Source organism: Octodon degus, unplaced genomic scaffold, assembly GCF_000260255.1.
Source record: "Octodon degus isolate 3935 unplaced genomic scaffold, OctDeg1.0 scaffold00024, whole genome shotgun sequence".
NCBI classification, from domain to species: Eukaryota; Metazoa; Chordata; class Mammalia; order Rodentia; family Octodontidae; genus Octodon; species Octodon degus.
The window spans coordinates 2320463-2339028 of NW_004524600.1; the positions used below are offsets into that span (position 1 = coordinate 2320463).

An 18566-nucleotide genomic window follows, 5' to 3' on the forward strand; every position below is an offset into this window, starting at 1 on the left:
AAAGAAAAAAAAGTTGCACATATTTCCAGAGAGGTGCCAATCTGACAATTTCTATGGATTACCCCTTTAGGAGTATGAGTTGTGCTTCGCAGTTGTGACTTGAAGCATTTGTGTCATTTTGTCTGGATCTGACTTAATATTGTTGACATTCTGCAATCACTTATCAGGTACCTACTCTAGGAAAGGCACCATCACTCTGCAGTCAAAGGGCATTCTGAATGGTTTTTATCTTCAAGTCTGATTTGCTGGGTGGGATTAGCTAGTGATGTTTTAATTTTTTAAAAATGTGCTAAGAGGCATTAAGGAGTCATAAATGGGAGATAGATCATTAAGTTGAGACCGGAATAGATTACATTGATGGTGGTAGTTAGATGTCTCCCGATGTTGAACACCAGTTGCAACATTATATATATTTTTTGCATTTAAAAAAGTTTCATTTTCTGTAATTAGTAAGAATATTTTTAGGCAAAATTTTAAATGCCAGTCCCAAGTGCAGATTTTATTGACCTCTTTGGTAAAGTAAACAGGTGTCTGATGGGGTAGGAGGGGGTGATTTATACGCCAAGGCTGGGGGGGGGGCATTGGGCTGCTGCTTCCTGAGAGCATGGTAAGGAGGACATGGGCCTCCCTGCTCGCTACCTGGGCAAGTAGCTAAGTCTGTTTGGCTTTTGCCCGCCCTGCTTTTTTTTTTTTTTTTAATTAGGACAGGATCTCACTACACAGATCATACTTGTAGTGATCCTCCTGTTTTCAGCCTCCTAAGCTCTGGGATTATAGTGTGTGCCACCACGCTGAGTCTCAGTCACCCTCTTAGTGCTCCGGGGCCGGGGCCAGCATGGCATGCCTGGGATTGAACCCTGGTCCCTGTGCCTGCCTGAGCTTCAGTCTGCTGAGCTATCTAGCCGGCCCCCTTCCTGTTCTTTAAAGGAACTGTGGTGCGGTCCCAATCCCATTTTGCCTTGCTGCAATTCAAGTGCTTTGACTCTTACACACACACACACACACACACACACACACACACACACACACACACATCCACACTGCTGTATATGTATTGAACCTGGGCCTCACACATCTTAGGAAAGTGCTATGCTGATGAGCTCCATCGCCAACCCAAACTTTACTTAACCTTTAACATTTACCAACAATGGAAGAGATAGTTACATATGATGTGTTCAGCAAAGTCTTCGTGGAGGTCCGCTCAGGTATCAGCCATTGCCAGGAGGCTTGAAACAGTCACCTTGATGTCTTGATATTCCAGTGTGCTCTGAGATTGGACCGAATGGGAACTTTAGTAGTGCACTTGGTGAAGATTTGAGTCTCTCTTTTTAGCTTCTGACTCTTTTTCAGATTCTCCCCTTTTAATAATGCCCTGGGCCTATGATGTAGCTGCTTTCCCTTTTTAAAAAGAATGTAAGTTTTGAGCCATTGCCCTGAGTCATTCTGTAGTTTGCCATAGAGTCTTTGTGGTGAAAGGCTGATGAGTCCATGTGTGGAGATGAGGTTGAGGATGGGGAGGCCTTGAGAAACCCACCCGGCCTGGAGCACTGACCACCGCACCCACATGGACTTTGCTCCATCTCTGGAGCTTTGGTAAAGATTGGATTGTTCATGCAGTATCTGTCTCTGGTTGTTTTTAACAAGAGCAAGACAATCGGGTCAAGAAAAATTCCATACATCTTTAACAAGGAGAAAGGAGAATGTTGTTTAAAATGTAATCCTCAGTTGGTTCTTTTTTCATCCTTTGGTTTGGTGCCACTGCTTCCTTCTCCCTTTGTCTTTGTTTAGCTCCCATGTGGCCAATTGCCTTGCCAACTACCTAAGTTCTCTGAGGTTAGAAAATAGCTGCAGATAAGCCCTGAGAGCTGCAGTCACCTTGAAGATCACAGCCTGGTATTGACCTGGGCGGGGGGTTTCCTGGTCAGCTGCTTAGAAACTGTACTGCATTCTGCGCGACGAGGAGGCCTAAGCCTTCCCACCTCCTTCCCACACTGCGTTCTGCTAGCTTTGGGATGTTACAGAGTCCGCTGCCTTCCTGGTCATTCAGTCTCAAGGTGAGGGGAGGTCGGAGGGGAGCCCAGCTGGCCTCACTGGCTTGGGGCTTCCAGGCATCAGGAGGGGTGGGATGGCTGTGCTCTCCTCTCATTTGAGTATGGAGGACTTGAATGTGATGCTTTTATAGATAAGTTATCAAGAGGGAAAGACTGATTATCAAGTCAGTAATCCAAGGTGGAGTTTAAAGATTTTTTTTTTTTTTTTTTTTTTTTTTGGTCATTCGATTTAACAAGAGTTTAATTTGCATTCTGTCACGATCACATTTCTGTTTGGTTTTGCTGGAGGGGCTGCAGATGCATATGTTTCCTAGGTCCTCAGCTCTGGGGAAACAGTTCTCACTGCTTTGTATTTTCTACAAATTTTATTGAAATTGCAAATCTATTTATTGAAAATAATAGCCATCTTAAACTTTATTACATTATTTCTGTTATGTAGTCAGTGTTAGATTGTAGATTAGATAGTGGTGAACTCTCAGGAATGTACGTGCATAGCAAGCACCATCCCCTATGCGGTTACCATCATTCTTGAGAGCCTGTCAAAAAAGAATGTGAGTAATTTCCGAGCCTTGACTATCACACTGCTTTAATAAACCAAGCTATTTTAACTAAAATAGTAATTAAAGAAGTATCTAGTTTGTGTCTGTGCTCATTTAAGGCAAGAAACCCTTGTAAATACTGATGCTTAATTGAGGCTGCTAGAATATTAGGATATGATTTGAGATTTATGTATTTATACGTTTATGATATCCTCCCAAAATCTATACTTTTGTTGAAACCAGATTTCAAGCATTTTATTTAGCTGAACATTAGAAGTGAAAAATCCAGGATTTTCTGAGTGTGATGGGGTGTACTTGGATTGAGACAAATCACGCTGCATGGGAGAGAGAGTTCTGGCCCCAGTTCTTCCTAGTGGCCTGTGTGGCATCTTTGATCATCAAGACCTAAGGGAACACACTCAGACGTAAGAGTAATTATTCAAGGTGTTGTACAAGTACCACCTGGCCAAAGGGGTAAGGGAAGGACCTGGTGGACGACTGTACACACACTGCCCTGGGGTGTCCTGCAATTGCAGGCAGCTTTAGTCACCCCCCCTTGGTGAGCTGGGCATCATCCATGGCTCTGCTTCCCAGTGGAAGCAAGAGATTGCAGATGGTAATACTCAAGTACTCTAGGAATTTAGGCTTTACAGTAAATCCAAGCAAGGAAATGGCCCTCTCATTCCCCCTAATCAGAACTGCTGTTCCTACTACCTGTCCTCTTGTGGGAAATCACGGCTCAGCTTCTTCTGAAGAGAAACACAGCAGGCAGGGTGAAGCATGCTGACTGTGGTGTTGTCTCTGCGGCTGAGCATTGCTGTCCCTTGGGGTCAACTCTGTCCCATGTTCAGGGCTGTATCAAGCAGCACGTCTGTAGTATGCCATTGGAAAGGGGATATATAAGAAAGAATTAACTAGAAGGGTTTCCATCCTCTGTTGTATTAAGTTGGGAAAGAAAGGAGATGTTTGTCTTAACTTGTTGCATGAAGTAGAAAGACAAGGGTGCTGGAGGCCTTAGAAGAACTGCTTTATCCCTGAGTTTCTATTAGTTTAAAAGAGTAGGTTACATTTCCACACAAGTTAGTGGTTGTGAGGCAAAATTAAACAAGACCCATGGATGGGAAATGACTTTCAAAATGGCAAGGAACACTAAAGCAAGATTGCTGATGTTTAGATGTAAGTGTGTACTATGAATTTTAAATACATCATCTCACACCCTTTTCTCCACAACCTTATGAATAGATGTTATCAGGCCATTTTAGCATGAAGAACTCAGGATCCAGTGACATTAACTAGCAGGCCAGGATGCGATAGCCAGTCAGTGCTGGAGCAGGACTCCTGATACGGCTCTGTCGGATTCTGAAGCTGGTTTCTCCACTCCCCTGTTCCATGTAACAGGGAGAACATGGGGCTGATTGCAAGAGGTGCTGGGGTGGTGCTACATGTTTAAATGCCACGTGTGGAAAATATGGTATATTTACTTTTGAATTGATGTAAAGACGGCAACTTTTTGATAAATTGCTGAGAATAATGTTAGAAACTTGGACATGACTGTTTAGTTTTTAGCTTAACTTAAAAACTTGGCTGCTTGGGTGATAGCCTAGTGGTATAAGCACCTGCCTGGCAAGCAGAGGGTCCTGAGTTTGATCCCTGGTACCAAAAGAAAAAAAAAACAAAAAGCAGAAACAAAACCTTGGCTACAAAGTGTGGTGTTTTTTTAAAATCTCTTTGGTTTGATATTTTACCTTTAGCCTTTAAACAATCTATTTCACAAATTTAACTTACCAGAAAAATTTCAGTAATTTTGTTGGACTGAAATTTCTGAAACAAAAGTTCATAATTCCTGGAGTACTAAGTATTAATACCTGACATTTTCACCTGAATAGTTACGAGTTCAATATTTTTTGTGTATAATCTTAAAATAGTATGGTACAATAAGTAGACTGTGGACCTTTTTTTTTTTTTTTTTAAACTACTTAAAATACAGTTTTGGACTCAATGAGTGCAGTGATTGGAAAGACTCACTGCCCAGAAATGCTCTTTTCTGTGGGGTTGGTTGTGGGACTTCTCTTGGGGCTTGCAGTGACCCTGAAGGTGGAAAGCCTCACTCACCCTGGGTCCTTGTAACCACTAACTTTACTATCTAAATGCACCCTTTTGTCAAATGTTTGTTTTCCTGTAGAGCTCTTTTCTTGTGAAACCACATTTATGTAGAGCCAAAATAACTTTAAAATAGTGCCTGTAAAGGGACAATGGTTTTTTATAAATGAACTTTCTCAAACTCTGGGTTTGCTTCAGCTTTCTTTGCCACATTCCTGGTGGTGGGGAGATGTGTTAGGGGAAATGTAAATGCAGCGCAGAGAAACCACCCCCGTTGTGCTGGCCTCGGAGCTTCTGTCCTGCGGGAACTTGGGAAATGTTTTAAAGATGAAATTACTGTATGGCAACAATATATGATGACATCTAATTTAAAGACTACTTGTTCAGTGATAAGGCTCCAGGTATTGAGGACAATGAAAAACAGATAACAAGGAAATCATATTAGTCGGTGTCACAGTGAAGTTCAAGACTCTGTGGAGAACCCGGGACTTATGTTCCACAATAAGGTCAGCATGACAGCAGGAGCAGCCAGCAGAGCGCGTGACTACAGCAGCCCCAGTGCTGGTGTTAGATGCCCACCAAAGGCACCCAGCAGCGGAAGTAGGCATAGCGGAGTCTGGCTTCTCAGCAGCCCAGAGCTGCTCTTAAAGCAGACAGCTTGGTCTTTAGCCGGAAGCCAGGTGCTATGCTGCTTTTTATTTTTGTAGGTGGAGCAGCCAGGGTCTCACATAGATTGTAACTTGAATGAAGTGAGTTTTTTTAGGAAAGTGGAGATAGAGTAGGCTTAGTTGAGGGATAGCCAAGGCTTAGGTCACTGGGTGGAGCTATCCAGAAGCTGGGCACAGCCTGTTATACTGAGATTGTTAGGGTCTCCTTGTTTTAGCATTCAGCTCTGTCATCCTTGGTTTTCTGTTAATAGTATAGATGTTACTTGCCCTCAAATTACTGGCTAAGAAATATTTGTCCAAGCTCTGTGTCACCAAGAATTTCATTACGGTTGATGTTAGTGACATGTTTGTTCTTCAAAAAGGAAACAAGGATAAGCTTTTTATTGCTTTCCCAACCAACCATTATGTAAAAGGCAGCAATCTCAACTGGTAAAATTCTCAGAATGTGCAATATTTAAAGACCTTTTTTTGCAAAGAGTGTTCAGTAATATGTTATCAGTTGCCATCTATTCCAGGGACATAACTGGAATAGAAGGTTGTGTTTCAGAAAACTGGCAGCAAACATGAAACCATTTAGAACCAGAGTGTTAGATAAAAGCATTAGTTCTGAGACCAGAGCTGTTGAACATACACAAGTTCAAACTGGTGTATGGCATTGATTAGCAGAATAATAGTAGGCAGTGAGAAGAAACTGAAGGAAGAAAATAAAAAGGGGGGCTGTACTATGGGATAATCTCCAATGGGTGGGAAAGAGTAGGTGGAAAATAGAATTGGAAGAGAAGTCCCTGCTAAATACACATTTCCTTCAAAACTGAAGGATATTTATTCAGAGACTTTTAAAATTAGATAAATATGTATAGAATGAATGTTAAGTGGGATAAGGTGATCGTATGAAAGTCTAATTATAGATATCGCCTCAAATCACAGGAAAAGGAAGTGAAAGCCACCCTATCTATCAAAAAGCAGCACAAAGCTGGGGATGGAGGTGCACGCCTGTAATGCTGGCAAGCATGGGGAGCTGAGGCAGGAAGATTACAAGTTTGAGCCCAGCCCAGGCAATTTAGCAAGACTCTGTTCCAAAAATTATTTTTTTAATTATTATTATTATTATTTGTGGAACCAGGGATTAAACTCAGGCCCCTGCACTTGCCAGAGAAGCACTTATCCACTGAGCCATCTTCCTGGCCCCTGTCTCAAAAAATTAAAAATAGGGCTGGCTGGGTATGCTGTTCAGTGTGAAAGCCCCGGTTCGATCCCCAGCACTGGGGTGGAGGTAGATGCAGGAAGCAATGCAACATAAAGCAAAGGCCATTTGCGGGAGCTGGGCATCATTTTCTGAGCCCTAGAGCTTGGCCAAGCCAGTACTCAGTTTCTGACACAGTTGAAAGCGTCTCAGGTTTTGTATTGGACATAAGTTCTTATTCGTGGTTTCTAATCTGTAATAGCAGTTTAATTAGAGTTTCAACTGAAAAAAAAAATCTTTTTGATCTGAGTCCAATTCCCTTAAGCTCTTCCTGTGCAGGGCTATCAAAACGACTCACCTCAGTGATGCCATGTGAAAGGAGCAGTAGACAACACGGAGATGAATGAGTCTGGCTGAGCTCTAATTAAATTTTTTATACAATAACAGCAGGCTGGATTTGACCTGCAGGCCATAGTTTGATGACGATGCTCAGTGCGGCCCTTAGCTCACTGGTCGCTTCAGCGGAGGCTCCCTAAAATCTCTTCATCCCATGGGTGTCATAGATTTGCACCCGGAAAGCAGGGAACGTTTCGGCTCTTGTGCCCCTCTCTGGAAGATTAGGTTTGACTGCAGTCTAAACATCAGAAATAAGCTCTTTCTTTCCAGGTGAAAGATGGGGAAGAGAAAACACAGGACCTGGCTCAGCGGACTCGATAGGTCCGCTCTTTCTGTAAATTCTATCAGAGGAGCACAGAAACCGCCAGTATTTTATGTAAACGGAGTGCTTGTTTGTGGAGGGTTGCTCCCAAGCCCTTGAGATGTCCTTGGCAGAGAGATCGCATCTATTCACTCCTGAATTCTGACCAAGCTGCTATTAAATAAGGGAACAGCAGAAGGCGCAGGCGGGGAGGGCCGGGCGCGTCCTGGCTGCTCCCTCCCGGGAGCCGGGGCCTGGCCAGGGCCGGGGGCTGGGCCGCCCCTCTCCAGGACCTCGGGTCTTGTGCCCTCGTGCCGCGCTGCCTGGGCACTGCACATTCACCCCAGGCACACTCAAGTGCGGGGGAAGCGCTCGGGCCTTCTCAGTGCGATGTCCTCAGGTCCCGGCTGCCCTTCCTGCACGCCCTTCCTAAGTGGCCCTGCTCCCCCTGCTGGGCAGACCGTTACCTGCTCTGGAACCTGTGGAAGCTGCAGCTGGCTGCGCCTGGCCTTGTCCGCCCTCTCTCTGCTTTGTTTTCCTTTAGAACCTTGTCGTTTCAGTTGGAGATATTGTGTTCCACTGTGTGTCGTCATATTCTGTTACCTGCATGCGCCCCGTCCCCAACTTCACGGCTCAGCCTGGCAGAGAAGAGGGACTAGATATAAAATGACTAATACAATAAAATTCAGTTTTTCTGGCCCACCTGCAGGGCCCCAATGAACACTAATTCTTCTGAATTTCTGAACATAGCAGACTTCTGGCATTAAAGTGCCATACAAATCCTGGCTTTAAGTGAGCCGTGGACTCTCTTGTCCCTGGACCATGTTAGGTATTTATAACCTCCTTGAATCCTCTGAATGACCTGTGAAGTGGTGCCCCTGGTTTGCAAGTGTGTAAGCTGAACTAGGGAGAAGTCAGTTAAGGTCACATGGCTCGTAATTGCCATGGCCAGGGTTTTAACTGCAGAGCCCGTTTATGTAAACTTTTTGCCTTGGAAAAAATACCTAAGATAGCGGAGGTCAAAGTATGTACACTGGGAAGCCCTGGTGTTGATTCTGGCTTAACACTGTGGGTGAAAGGGGAAGGGGAAGGAGCAGGGGCTGTGACTGGGGCTGGCCAAGTGTGTGTTCACCATCAAATGCCATCACGCCATGGAACCTGGGCCTCGTGTCATGCATAGGTGTGTACTAGGTGGTAGGGATTGCCACACTGAGCTCTAGGGTTCTCCCCTGCCTTTACATAAGGGTCACAGCCTCCTGCATTGGCAGCCACAACTCTTAACTGTACCTGCTGGGCCCCTGCCTCTCCTGTTTCCCTGCATGACCCAACCCTTGACCCCAGCTACTCTGGCCGTCAGTTCCCGCAAATTCCACACATGCTGCGCCCCGTGCTTGGCCAAGGGCATCTGACTTGGTTTACCTATAGTCTCAGCCTTGGTGTTAGCGCCCCTGGCCTTGCTCTGACCAGAGTGGCTTGCTCGCTCCTTTTCAGCACACCCTACACATCCTGATACATCTGGATTCCTTCTCAAAGCTTGTCTTTCCTGCCACAGTCTGAGATCATAAGGGAAGGGACTATTAATCTCATTTGTCACAGATCCTTATGGACACAATATTTTATGGGCCTTTCTTGCCTCAAATCTTTTTTGTAAAGTAATAAGAAAGGATTTTATTTTAAAAAACCTAGTATCTATATAAGCTGAGAAAATTCAGCTAAACCAAAAGATTAAAATTAAAGGGCTGGCCAGATAGCTCAGCAGACTAAAGTGCCTGATTAAGCAGGACCAGGGACTGGGGTTTAATCCCTGATGTGCCCTGCTGGCCCCACCCCCGGGGCACGTTGAGATGGCTATTGAGACTGGACGTGGTGGCGCACGCCTGTAATTCCAGCACTTGGGAGGCTGAAAACAGGAGGATCAGTATGAGTCTGACCTGTGTAGTGAGATCCTACAGACCCTGTACTAAATACATAAAAAAATTAAAATAACTTTAAATGCAGTGTTAACCTCTGTATTTATTATTACATGATATATATCATTCCATTTTATAACAATTTATGCATGCATAGTTTTAATATAGGACGTAATACATAAAGAAAGTTACTTCGAAATACAGAGACCAGGACTGGTGAGATGGCTCAGTGGTCTAGAGCACCTACTTAGAACAAGCTTAGCAAAGCACAGGGACCACGGTTCAATCCCCCAGCACCACATGCCAGCCAGCCCCACCCCCTGGTGGGTTGAGCTGGCCACACGCGCATGCGCGCGCGCGCACACACATACACACACACACACACACACAAATAAATAAAAAATTAAAAAAAAATACAGAGACCAGATTCCTTCCCTTACAAATACATCATGTCCCTTTTCTGGTCAGTAGATAGCATCTGTCATTGGTCACTGCTCCTGACAGTTCCCAGTCAGTTATCATGCAGTGTATCTCATTGTGTTTTGTACCAAAACATCTTTAACTTAGTGTTTATTTTCAGTTTACCTTCTCATTCTGCCTACTGTAAACTTTGGGAACAGAATAGTCTGGACCACAGAACAAGGAATATGAGGCTTGGGTGGGGGTGGAGGATTTCTTCCTGCTTTTTCTACCTCTTTGGTAAGTATTAAAGCCTCATGCTATTTCCTAGAACTTCCAAAGTATTGCTCCAAGACGAAAGATTTGCTCCCCAAACATAAATGTCACTAATCCCCCTGAAGGTATGTTTACTGCCTGTTCCCACCAACACCAACACCAGCATGCTAACAGACTGCCCTCACTCCTTCCCTGCTCTCCCTGCCTTGGAGAATCCCTCAGGTGCAGCTCTGCAGCCCTGATTGGGCTGTGATGAGGCCCAGAACAGCCAAGCCAGGACCTATAGGACCAAGGCCCATCTCAGTTCTAGGGGAAAGCCCTAGGTGGGGTAGGAAGCTACCTTAACTCGGATCCAGGGTCTGTTTCTGCCCCGTAGTCTTTCTGGAGAAGTCACCTAACCTTACTCTGTGGCCCTTGTGGATTCAGCCTGCCAGTAACATTTGGAGATGAGATCTGCCTATAAATCAGCAATGACTTTAATGAAGTACAGAGTAAGTTGAGAAAAATCCTTTGACTTTTTAGTCTTGCTTTCTTAAGGGGAACATTCCTGACTTAACTAATTTGTTAGACTATGACAGCTGACACTGTAGTTGCACTCTGAGATTACTCAGAAATGCAGCCTCCTCCTGGTTTCCAGACAATGAACTGAGAATTCTTTTGTGTTCAGTATGTAAGAACACGATGCTTATGAACGCTGCCCTGTCAGGGCTAGATCATCCTTCAGGATAATCAGCCCCTTGTTCCAGGCCTAAAACATAGTTTCAGTTTTTTCATTATTCTCTTTAGTATCAATAGAGGAAGCTGAAAGTTAAGCTTTTGGGCTGATATTCTGGTATGGTGAGTCTTTGTGGACATTATCCAGACTTAGTCTTGGACCAGGTGAATGGCTCAGTATAGTGAAAGGGGAAGTGGCTCTGGGTGGCAGCCAGAGATGTAGCAAGAGATCAACTTGTGACAGAGCAGTTAACATGGCAGTATGATAGGATCTGGTAGGTCTCTGTGTTGGTTAAATGTCTTACTAATTTCCCTTAAAGTTCACATTCTTGGCTGAAGTAGCACACACTGCAAAAACTTGTATTTCCATGTGAAATACTGTCCCAAGTTGTGGACTACTTTTGCACCCTTTTCCTTAGGCTAGACATGTTTTTGAACCCCAGGGTTGCAGAGGTGCCTCTGACAAAGCTTGTGGTATGGGGAGCCTGACTAAGGAGGGCTTCGTGGAGCACTGAGCCCAAGGGAGGGGACAGAGCTGGGCTCCTGTGCAATAAAGGCCTTCTGATCAACACCAGCATTTCATGCAGCAGCTATGAAATCTCAGTCAGTCTTGAAATAATTCTGGGTGACATAATGTACTCATCCTCAAATAATTGTTTTCTAAATGTTTTAAAGCCTACAAGAAAATGGAAAAGCTGCAGGCACTGATGTCTCCAAGTAGGAGCAGAGGAAATATCAAGGCTGCTGGGATCAGGGGGACAGATTTTACATACGTGAAGAGGAGATTGTTGTGGTTTTCTGCTGAAAAGGACTGTACTGAATCCAGTTAGGAGGATCATGGAGTGGCTCAGAATTTGGTAGGAAAAAACTGCCCTTGCATTCCTCTAGAGGGTCTAGGGCAAGGGGCCTGATCATAGGAAGCCGTTTCAGTGTTACCCTTAAGGACAGCTTTGTGGGTTCCTTGAAAACAGACACAGTTCAGCCTCTTTATTTAGAGGCAGAAGCTGTCCTTATCCATGTATTGAAACAAAAACAAAAATAACTGCTTAAACATCTGTTCCTGAGTGAGCCACACTTCTTTATAAGGTCAAATCATTTGCAAGTAGGGCTCAACCTTAGTGCAATCTTGAAAACCTAAAGGAAGAAAAAATGGGCAGGGGGTCAGTATCATGGCTTTTTCAGTTTGGGAACAATTTTAATTGTTTTAATGAATCTTTTAAAGAAAATATTTGTGCCCACAATGAACTCAAGATGTTAGTGCTGATTGTGGCAAACACGTAAATGAGGGGCCCACGCTTCAGTGGGCCCGGGTTTCTTCTCAGCAGGATCCTCACCCTGCGGGTAGGGTTGGCCTAATGGACTTCCCCACTGTCTGTGTGGGTGTGGTGGCTGCATTTAGATCTCAGATGATACTTCTAGAACCCAGGGCCCAGGAGAACCCTCACTCCATGGTCGAGGTCAAGGGAGGCAGCAAGCAAGGCATGCCAGTGATGCCTTTGCCCTGCTGAGGAGTGGACAGGCAGCGAGGAGAGGGGTCTAAGCCATGAGGGACCTGCCTGCGCCTCCCTGCCCTGCCACTGGAAAGCCTCAGTGGGCTACGGTAGGTAGACAGAATGCTTGAGTTCTGTGACAGTGCCCTACCTATGTTTGGTGGTGAGCAATGTTCCCTTTGCTCCCAGAACCAGAGCAGTTTAGGATTTTGGATGGGATCGACACCACTACTGCTTTTCATGAGTAAGGACATGGAGGACTTGGAAGTCATTGCTCTTGCTAGAATGTGCTCATGAGCCCCACATTGAATCCACCTTTAGGGGTTCAGTGTGGATAACCACCCGAGAACAGAGGAACTGCAGTATGATCACGAGGTGCTTCGTTCACCTGTCATCTGCAGAACACATCTGTACTCCCTTTGGGAGCCCGCCTTCCTTTCAATCCGAGGTAATGTTCACAGCCCAACTATTAAATGTGCTAAGGGTGTCTTGGCAGCACTTGAGCACTTCACTGTAGTACCTTGAAAAGTAGATTTGATATTGAACAATTTCAGAACCAGACATGTTTTTTAAATGAATTTTCATTTTCTAAAATGGCAAGATACTTTATTTTTAAAACCTCGTTATTTTAACACTGCATCGTTAGGTGTGATTTCTGACATCCCAGCAAGGCAAAGCTGTAAGCTCACCAGATGCCATTTAACTTATGGTGCATTTCGTCAGATCTTCTTTTATACAATGCATGCAAGCCTAATATAACTTGCCACAGCTCTGCTAACTTTGTTTTCAGGATTGCAAAATTGTCAGAACTTGAGGACAAATCCCAGGACAGAGATTTCAAAAGAGTTTGAGTATTGTTATCATGGGCTTTTCAGCAGTTAGAAGAGAGCTAAGCCAGAAGCTCAGGCTTGGGACACAATTCTGCCTCCTTCCTCCCACGTGTGCCGCATGTCCTTCCACACATCTTCCATGTGGCCGCCTCTCCATGCAGCTGTGGGGAAGGGTGAAGTCTGGAGTCTGCATGCCCTCCAGGAAACCCAAGCAGATACGGCTGTCCTGTGAGGCAGGCCAGCTTTTCTTTGCAGGTCACACACAGCATCACTTGGGAAGCGTTTCACACCCACCCCCCCGTGATGGGGTCCCAGGCTTCCTCATTGCCCTGGTCTCAGCACAGCGTTTCTAAAAGCCCTCAGCAAAGCTGATCTGAGCCCAGTGTCGAGGTTCACTGGTGAGGACAGGCAGGATGCATGCTGTTGCCCTTATATTCCTTTGTGTTCCTCAGAGGCTTGTATCCTGGAAGGGTCAGATAGCACCTGTTGGCCGTACTGTGCTGTGTGTCACTGAACAGCGCTGGAGTGTCTTCAAAAGATGATGCATACAGCTTGATTGTTACAAACGAGACATTATGAAAAATCAAATTGCATTCTGATTGGTGCTTAAAAATCAACTCTTTTTCTTGGAAGTCTTACCCTGAAATACATGTCTTCTAACAGGCATTGCCAGACATATGCATGCCTTCACATTTTAACAGGAAGAAAAAGAAAGGAAAATATGTATTTCCAAGGAGAATCATTAGTACTTCCTTATGCTTTTGTCTTGTATTGAACACAAATTATTTCCTACTTTATGTGTCTGTCTAGCTTAGCACTGCTTCCCGCTTGATCTAACTTGTGCCCCAGGATTCTTCATAAGGGGAGAAGCAATTCTATCTGAGAAGCCAGGATCTGTGTATTGCTCAGCCCAGTTTTCCACTGCATGTCTGGGCTATTCTGTGGTTCTCCCTTGGCCAGGCTCCTGTCAGGACCACGTGAGAAGCCACTGCTTGGTTGAAGCTTTCCACAGCAAAATATTCCAGAGTGATGCTTCTGTCTGTGCAAGTGCCATGCATTTTTCATTTCTTCCAAGCTTGTTTAAGTTTCTAGACTACCTTAGACTTTACTTGGGTGTTTCCAACCTTGGTGAGTCTAGGTTTGGATGGAACTATCCTCTAGTTATTTAAAGACAGAATAAGCTCACAATTGGTTCCCATCAAATTGGTTAATGAGTATTGAGTTTTAATCTTGATTGTGTACTTTCAACATATGTGGAGAGGACACTGTTACGATAGAGGTAGAACAAATGGGTAGGCGGGCCACAGCAGCCTGGATTGCCTTGTGGCATTCACTTCACCATAGAAAGCATGTGTCAGGCCACTGTGGTGGACCAGCATACTGGTGTATCAGTTGTCTCCATCTGAAACATCCAAGCAAAGAAAGGGAAGTTAGTATTAAGAGATCTTTCTAACAAGCTCAACTTTTTGTCCCACAGAATGATGGATCAAAGTCAGGCATTGTCTCATTTACTTTTCTCTTGTTGCTGCGACAAATACCCAACACTCAAAATGAAGGAAAGAAAGGTTTATTTAGTTCATAGTTACTGGAGGCTTCAGTCCATATTCAGCTGGCTCCAAGGCAGACGGCAGCCTTTCACGGTTGGCAAAGAACAAGACAGCAAAAAGAGTTACACTTGGATGTGTTGTGTGCGCATAATTTAAACATCATGTAGACACCATTTTCCTCACTGGACTCGAATGATTGCCAGAGTGGTCTGAGGTGAATGAACTGCTTGCCCTTGTCACAGATTTCTAAGGTTCTGGAGTGAGTGCCAGGCAGATAGATCCTCTGTGTCTTTGGTGGGCTGCTGATGTTTATTGCGAGTGTCCTGATCATTACTTTCTACCTCTTGTCATCTCTCAGAGTGCTGAACAGATCACCACACTGTGTAGGGGCTTTAGCGACACCCAAAACAAGAGTATGGAAGGACCCAGGGAGAGTCAGGACCCACCTCCAAGGCCTCTGGCCCGCCACCTGTCTGATGCAGACCGCCTCCGGAAAGTCATCCAGGAGCTCGTGGACACGGAGAAGTCTTATGTGAAGGTACCAGGGAATGCCAGGCATTCAGTCCTCTGCTGATGGGAAGCTGTGTGCGTGCGGAGGCCTCAGAGCACCTCTGTCTCAGACACCTGCCAATCATGAAGCAGACACCTGCTCCTAGAAGCATTAGGAGAGGGAGGGTGAGAGTGCAAGAGCTGAGGGGACCCAGAAAAAAGTTAGTTTCTTGGCTCATTTTGTTACCAAGGTAGTTCTCACTATGGAAACAGATGTTCTAGTTTGTCATTTGCAATCTGTGGGAGGGAGTCTGTACTGCTTTAGTAACAGACTGGAGATCACTTCAGGTGACAAGGAACTAGGGAGTAATCTATGCACGTGGCTAGACCCTGCCTGGATCCCAACCAGACTGTAGGCCATCCCTGTCTGTGGGGCCACTGTGCAGTGATAGCCCACATATGGACCTACTGAAGAGCCCATACAGGGACCTGTTGACATCCGAGGCCCATGGAGTGTTCTTACGCCATGGTTAAGGCATGGCTGCTGTCCTTGTGCTTGCCAGGCAAGTGGTTATTCTACTGAGCCATCTCCTGGGCCCCTTGAGTACTCAGAGAATTCTTTTATCTCATCAGCATCCAGTTATGGCGATGAGAACCATGTTATAGAGAGAAGAGCCTGGGAAAGCAGAGTTCTTTAAGTACTTGCTGATGCTTTGGAGCCACTTGAAATTTATTTTGTCAATCGCCACAAGAGCACAGAGCAGCAGCTGAGAATCCAGCCCTGGCTTTGCACTTTGGGTACATGTTGGGCATCCTTGCCATTTGGCCTCCATCTTCTTCCAGGAGTAAGGTGCTCAGTCTGGGAGTTCAGGTTGCCACATGTATGGCTCATACCTTTTTTTTCTACAAGACATATGCAAGCTTTCCTTTTTATCCTATCACTGCTGTTACCCTGAACTTTACCAAAAGTCTTAGACAAAGCTCCTTCCTTTGGTCCATAGGGAAGAAAGAAAAGCCACCAGGGACAGATGACAATTGAGTTTCATTTTCCATTATGTATTCTTTTGCATTCAATGTAGAGAGATGAAGGGGCCACCAGGGAGTTCAGACTTTATATCCACAGTGACTTTTGTCCAAGTAGATCTGTGAGCTGTGGGTTTTTTTTTAAAAAAATGTATTTAGTACAGGTCTATAGGGTCTCACTAAATAAATACAACTCGTAGTGATTCTCCTGTTTTCAGCCTCCCAAGCACTGGGATTACAGGTGCATGCCACCAAGCCCAGTCTCAGTGGCTGTCTCAGTGTACCCCCGGGGGTTCAAAGCCCTGGGGGTGTATCTGCCTAAGCAGGCACTTTAGTCTGCTGAGCTATCTGGCTGGCCCAAGCTGTGGATATTTTTGAGACTTCTGAGCCCTCCTAGTATTTTGAGAAAAGTCACTGAGCCCTAGCAAGCAGAGGCGGAAGCAGAGTTCAAAGTAGGGCCTGCGTCCCTTTTTTTGTCTTCATGGTTTTCTGCCTTCCTGGGAAGCCACACTGTACTAGGAGGGTAGCATTCTGAGGTGGATGTTATGGTCCGGTAGAGAGGAGGAACCAGCCCTCATCTCTCTGCAAGAAACCTGCGCTTTGTCTTCATAGGGCCTCTGGCTTCATGGCTCTGTCACCCCCAGCTCAGCGTGACCTGCTCTTGCTGTGCAGTAAGTGCTCTGAGCTGCTGGCCCCAGCCTGGTTGGGAGTGACGGCTGCACTGTCACTGTCTGTACAAATAACCACACTGGGTACCCACTGTGATTCACACACTCCCCACTGTTTTTAAATTTCTGTGGTTGATATTTAACACAGAATTTCCCTTGTCATTCCTTAACCTGAATCCCTGCATGCTCCTTGAACTTTGCAACATTTGTGTGCTCCGCAGGATGTACTGAGTGACTTCTCACATCTGGGGCTGCTGTGGAATGTGGGGATGAAGGGAGGGAAGTCTCCATTGTGAAAGCCCATCAGCATCAGAGGCCTGGCTTTGCTTTCAGAACCGGCACTACGGTGCCATGAAAGTTCTGGGAGTGCTCTGGGCTCTGCAAAGCTCGCAGGGTCTTAAATTTGCCCCTTGTAGGTGAGGGAGTCAGTGTAGCTGAGCGGACTTTGTAGTTTACCGTGTCTAGGATTTTAGGACTCAGAGTTCTTCACAATAAATAAAACATGAGAGAGAAATCTTTTCTATCTCTGAATTATTTTTCTGTCACTAAATTAAACTGGTCTGGGATTCAAGTGAATAAATTAGAAGAAAACCTTAGTAGATTTTGTAAAGACAGTGAATTCCCACTATTTTGTGCTGCCAGAGCCAACTTAACTATAGCCTCAATTATGGCTTAGATTTTAAACATGACTGCTAATCTTTGGAATGTTTTTCTTGCATTTGGAACATGGAAGTATGAAACTCTGCTGGCATATGAAGCCCAATGTTGAAGAGCTCCCCAATCTTCCAGCTCCATGCTAGAGCTATCACTGTGCTCCCTCGTACTGAAAAGGAAGCCAGGTGTCCAGCGGCTGTGGCCACGCCTGCAGCAGCAGTGACTCAGCCACACTTCACATCCCTCATAGGGTATGGGCTCCAGGGGTCTAGTGACTGGGTATTCTGTCCACAAGACACTAAGCAGAGTGTGAGAGGAGGCTGTAAGGAAACGTGCAGAATGCAGGTGATGCTGGTTCTGTGGTATTAACCTTCGCACTAGGTGAGCATAAATAACCACTCTTAAGATCAAGAATTTCAGCACGACAAATGGCAGTATTCCTGATGGGAGTAGTTGGGGTTGCTGCGAGGAATACTGGAATCTCTTGGGTGTTTGACAGACTTACATGCAACTCTCCTCCTCTTGCAGGATCTGAGCTGCCTCTTTGAGCTGTACCTGGAGCCACTTCAGAATGAGACTTTCCTTACCCAAGATGAGGTAAATATTCACTTTGCTTCTATATTAATCGAACTTTTGTTAACCCAGAGTCTGTTCATTTCGCATACTTCTTAGGGAACTATATATACCAATTCCGCAAGAATATCTGAGATGTGGGGTCTTCAGAAAGCCCCACGTGTGCCCTCCTCCTAAGTGATGTCTATGGCCTCTGCTGCAGAGCTCGATGGCCAACGTGTAAAAGGCAGAAGGACAGTTGTGCTCTTTCTGCATAGGAGGAGGTAGGGCCAGCACACTTCTCAGTGTGTGCATTGTTAATATCCCAGGATTTAGTTCTTTTCTGCTGCCCTTTATTCTTCCTGACTTGAACTCCAAAAATTTTACATCCACTTAAAAGTTATCTTTGATAGGAATTGTATCTGGAGCTGCAGTCTCTCTCATATACCTTGTGTGTTCTGCAAAACGTTCACCTCTGCCTCTTTCCTGGGAATGCTTCCTTGTGGTTGATGTGTGGGCCTGAGAAGCAGCAGGCCTCTAGCTTGTCCTGGCTAACCCTTTTCAAACCTGACCTTCCCCTAGATGGAGTCACTTTTTGGAAGCTTGCCAGAGATGCTGGAGTTTCAGAAGGTGTTTCTGGAGACTCTGGAGGATGGGATCTCTGCTTCCTCTGACTTTGATATACTGGAAACTCCCTCACAGTTTAGAGTAAGTATTTTTATTTCTACTTAAAAAACAAACAAAAAACCAAAAAAAAAAAAAAAAAAAAAAAAAAA

At 45.1% G+C, this 18566-nt stretch overlaps 1 protein-coding gene across 1 annotated transcript in view; it reads left to right on the forward strand.

The window, feature by feature from the left end:
- Positions 1-18566, forward strand: part of Tiam2 (T cell lymphoma invasion and metastasis 2) — a 128490-nt gene that overhangs the window by 98621 nt on the left and 11303 nt on the right. Inside the window, exons 16-18 of the mRNA XM_023712191.1 lie at positions 14763-14942; positions 17767-17835; positions 18373-18498. Of these exons, the coding sequence (XP_023567959.1) occupies positions 14763-14942; positions 17767-17835; positions 18373-18498 (375 nt within the window). The remainder of the gene's footprint in view (positions 1-14762; positions 14943-17766; positions 17836-18372; positions 18499-18566) is intronic.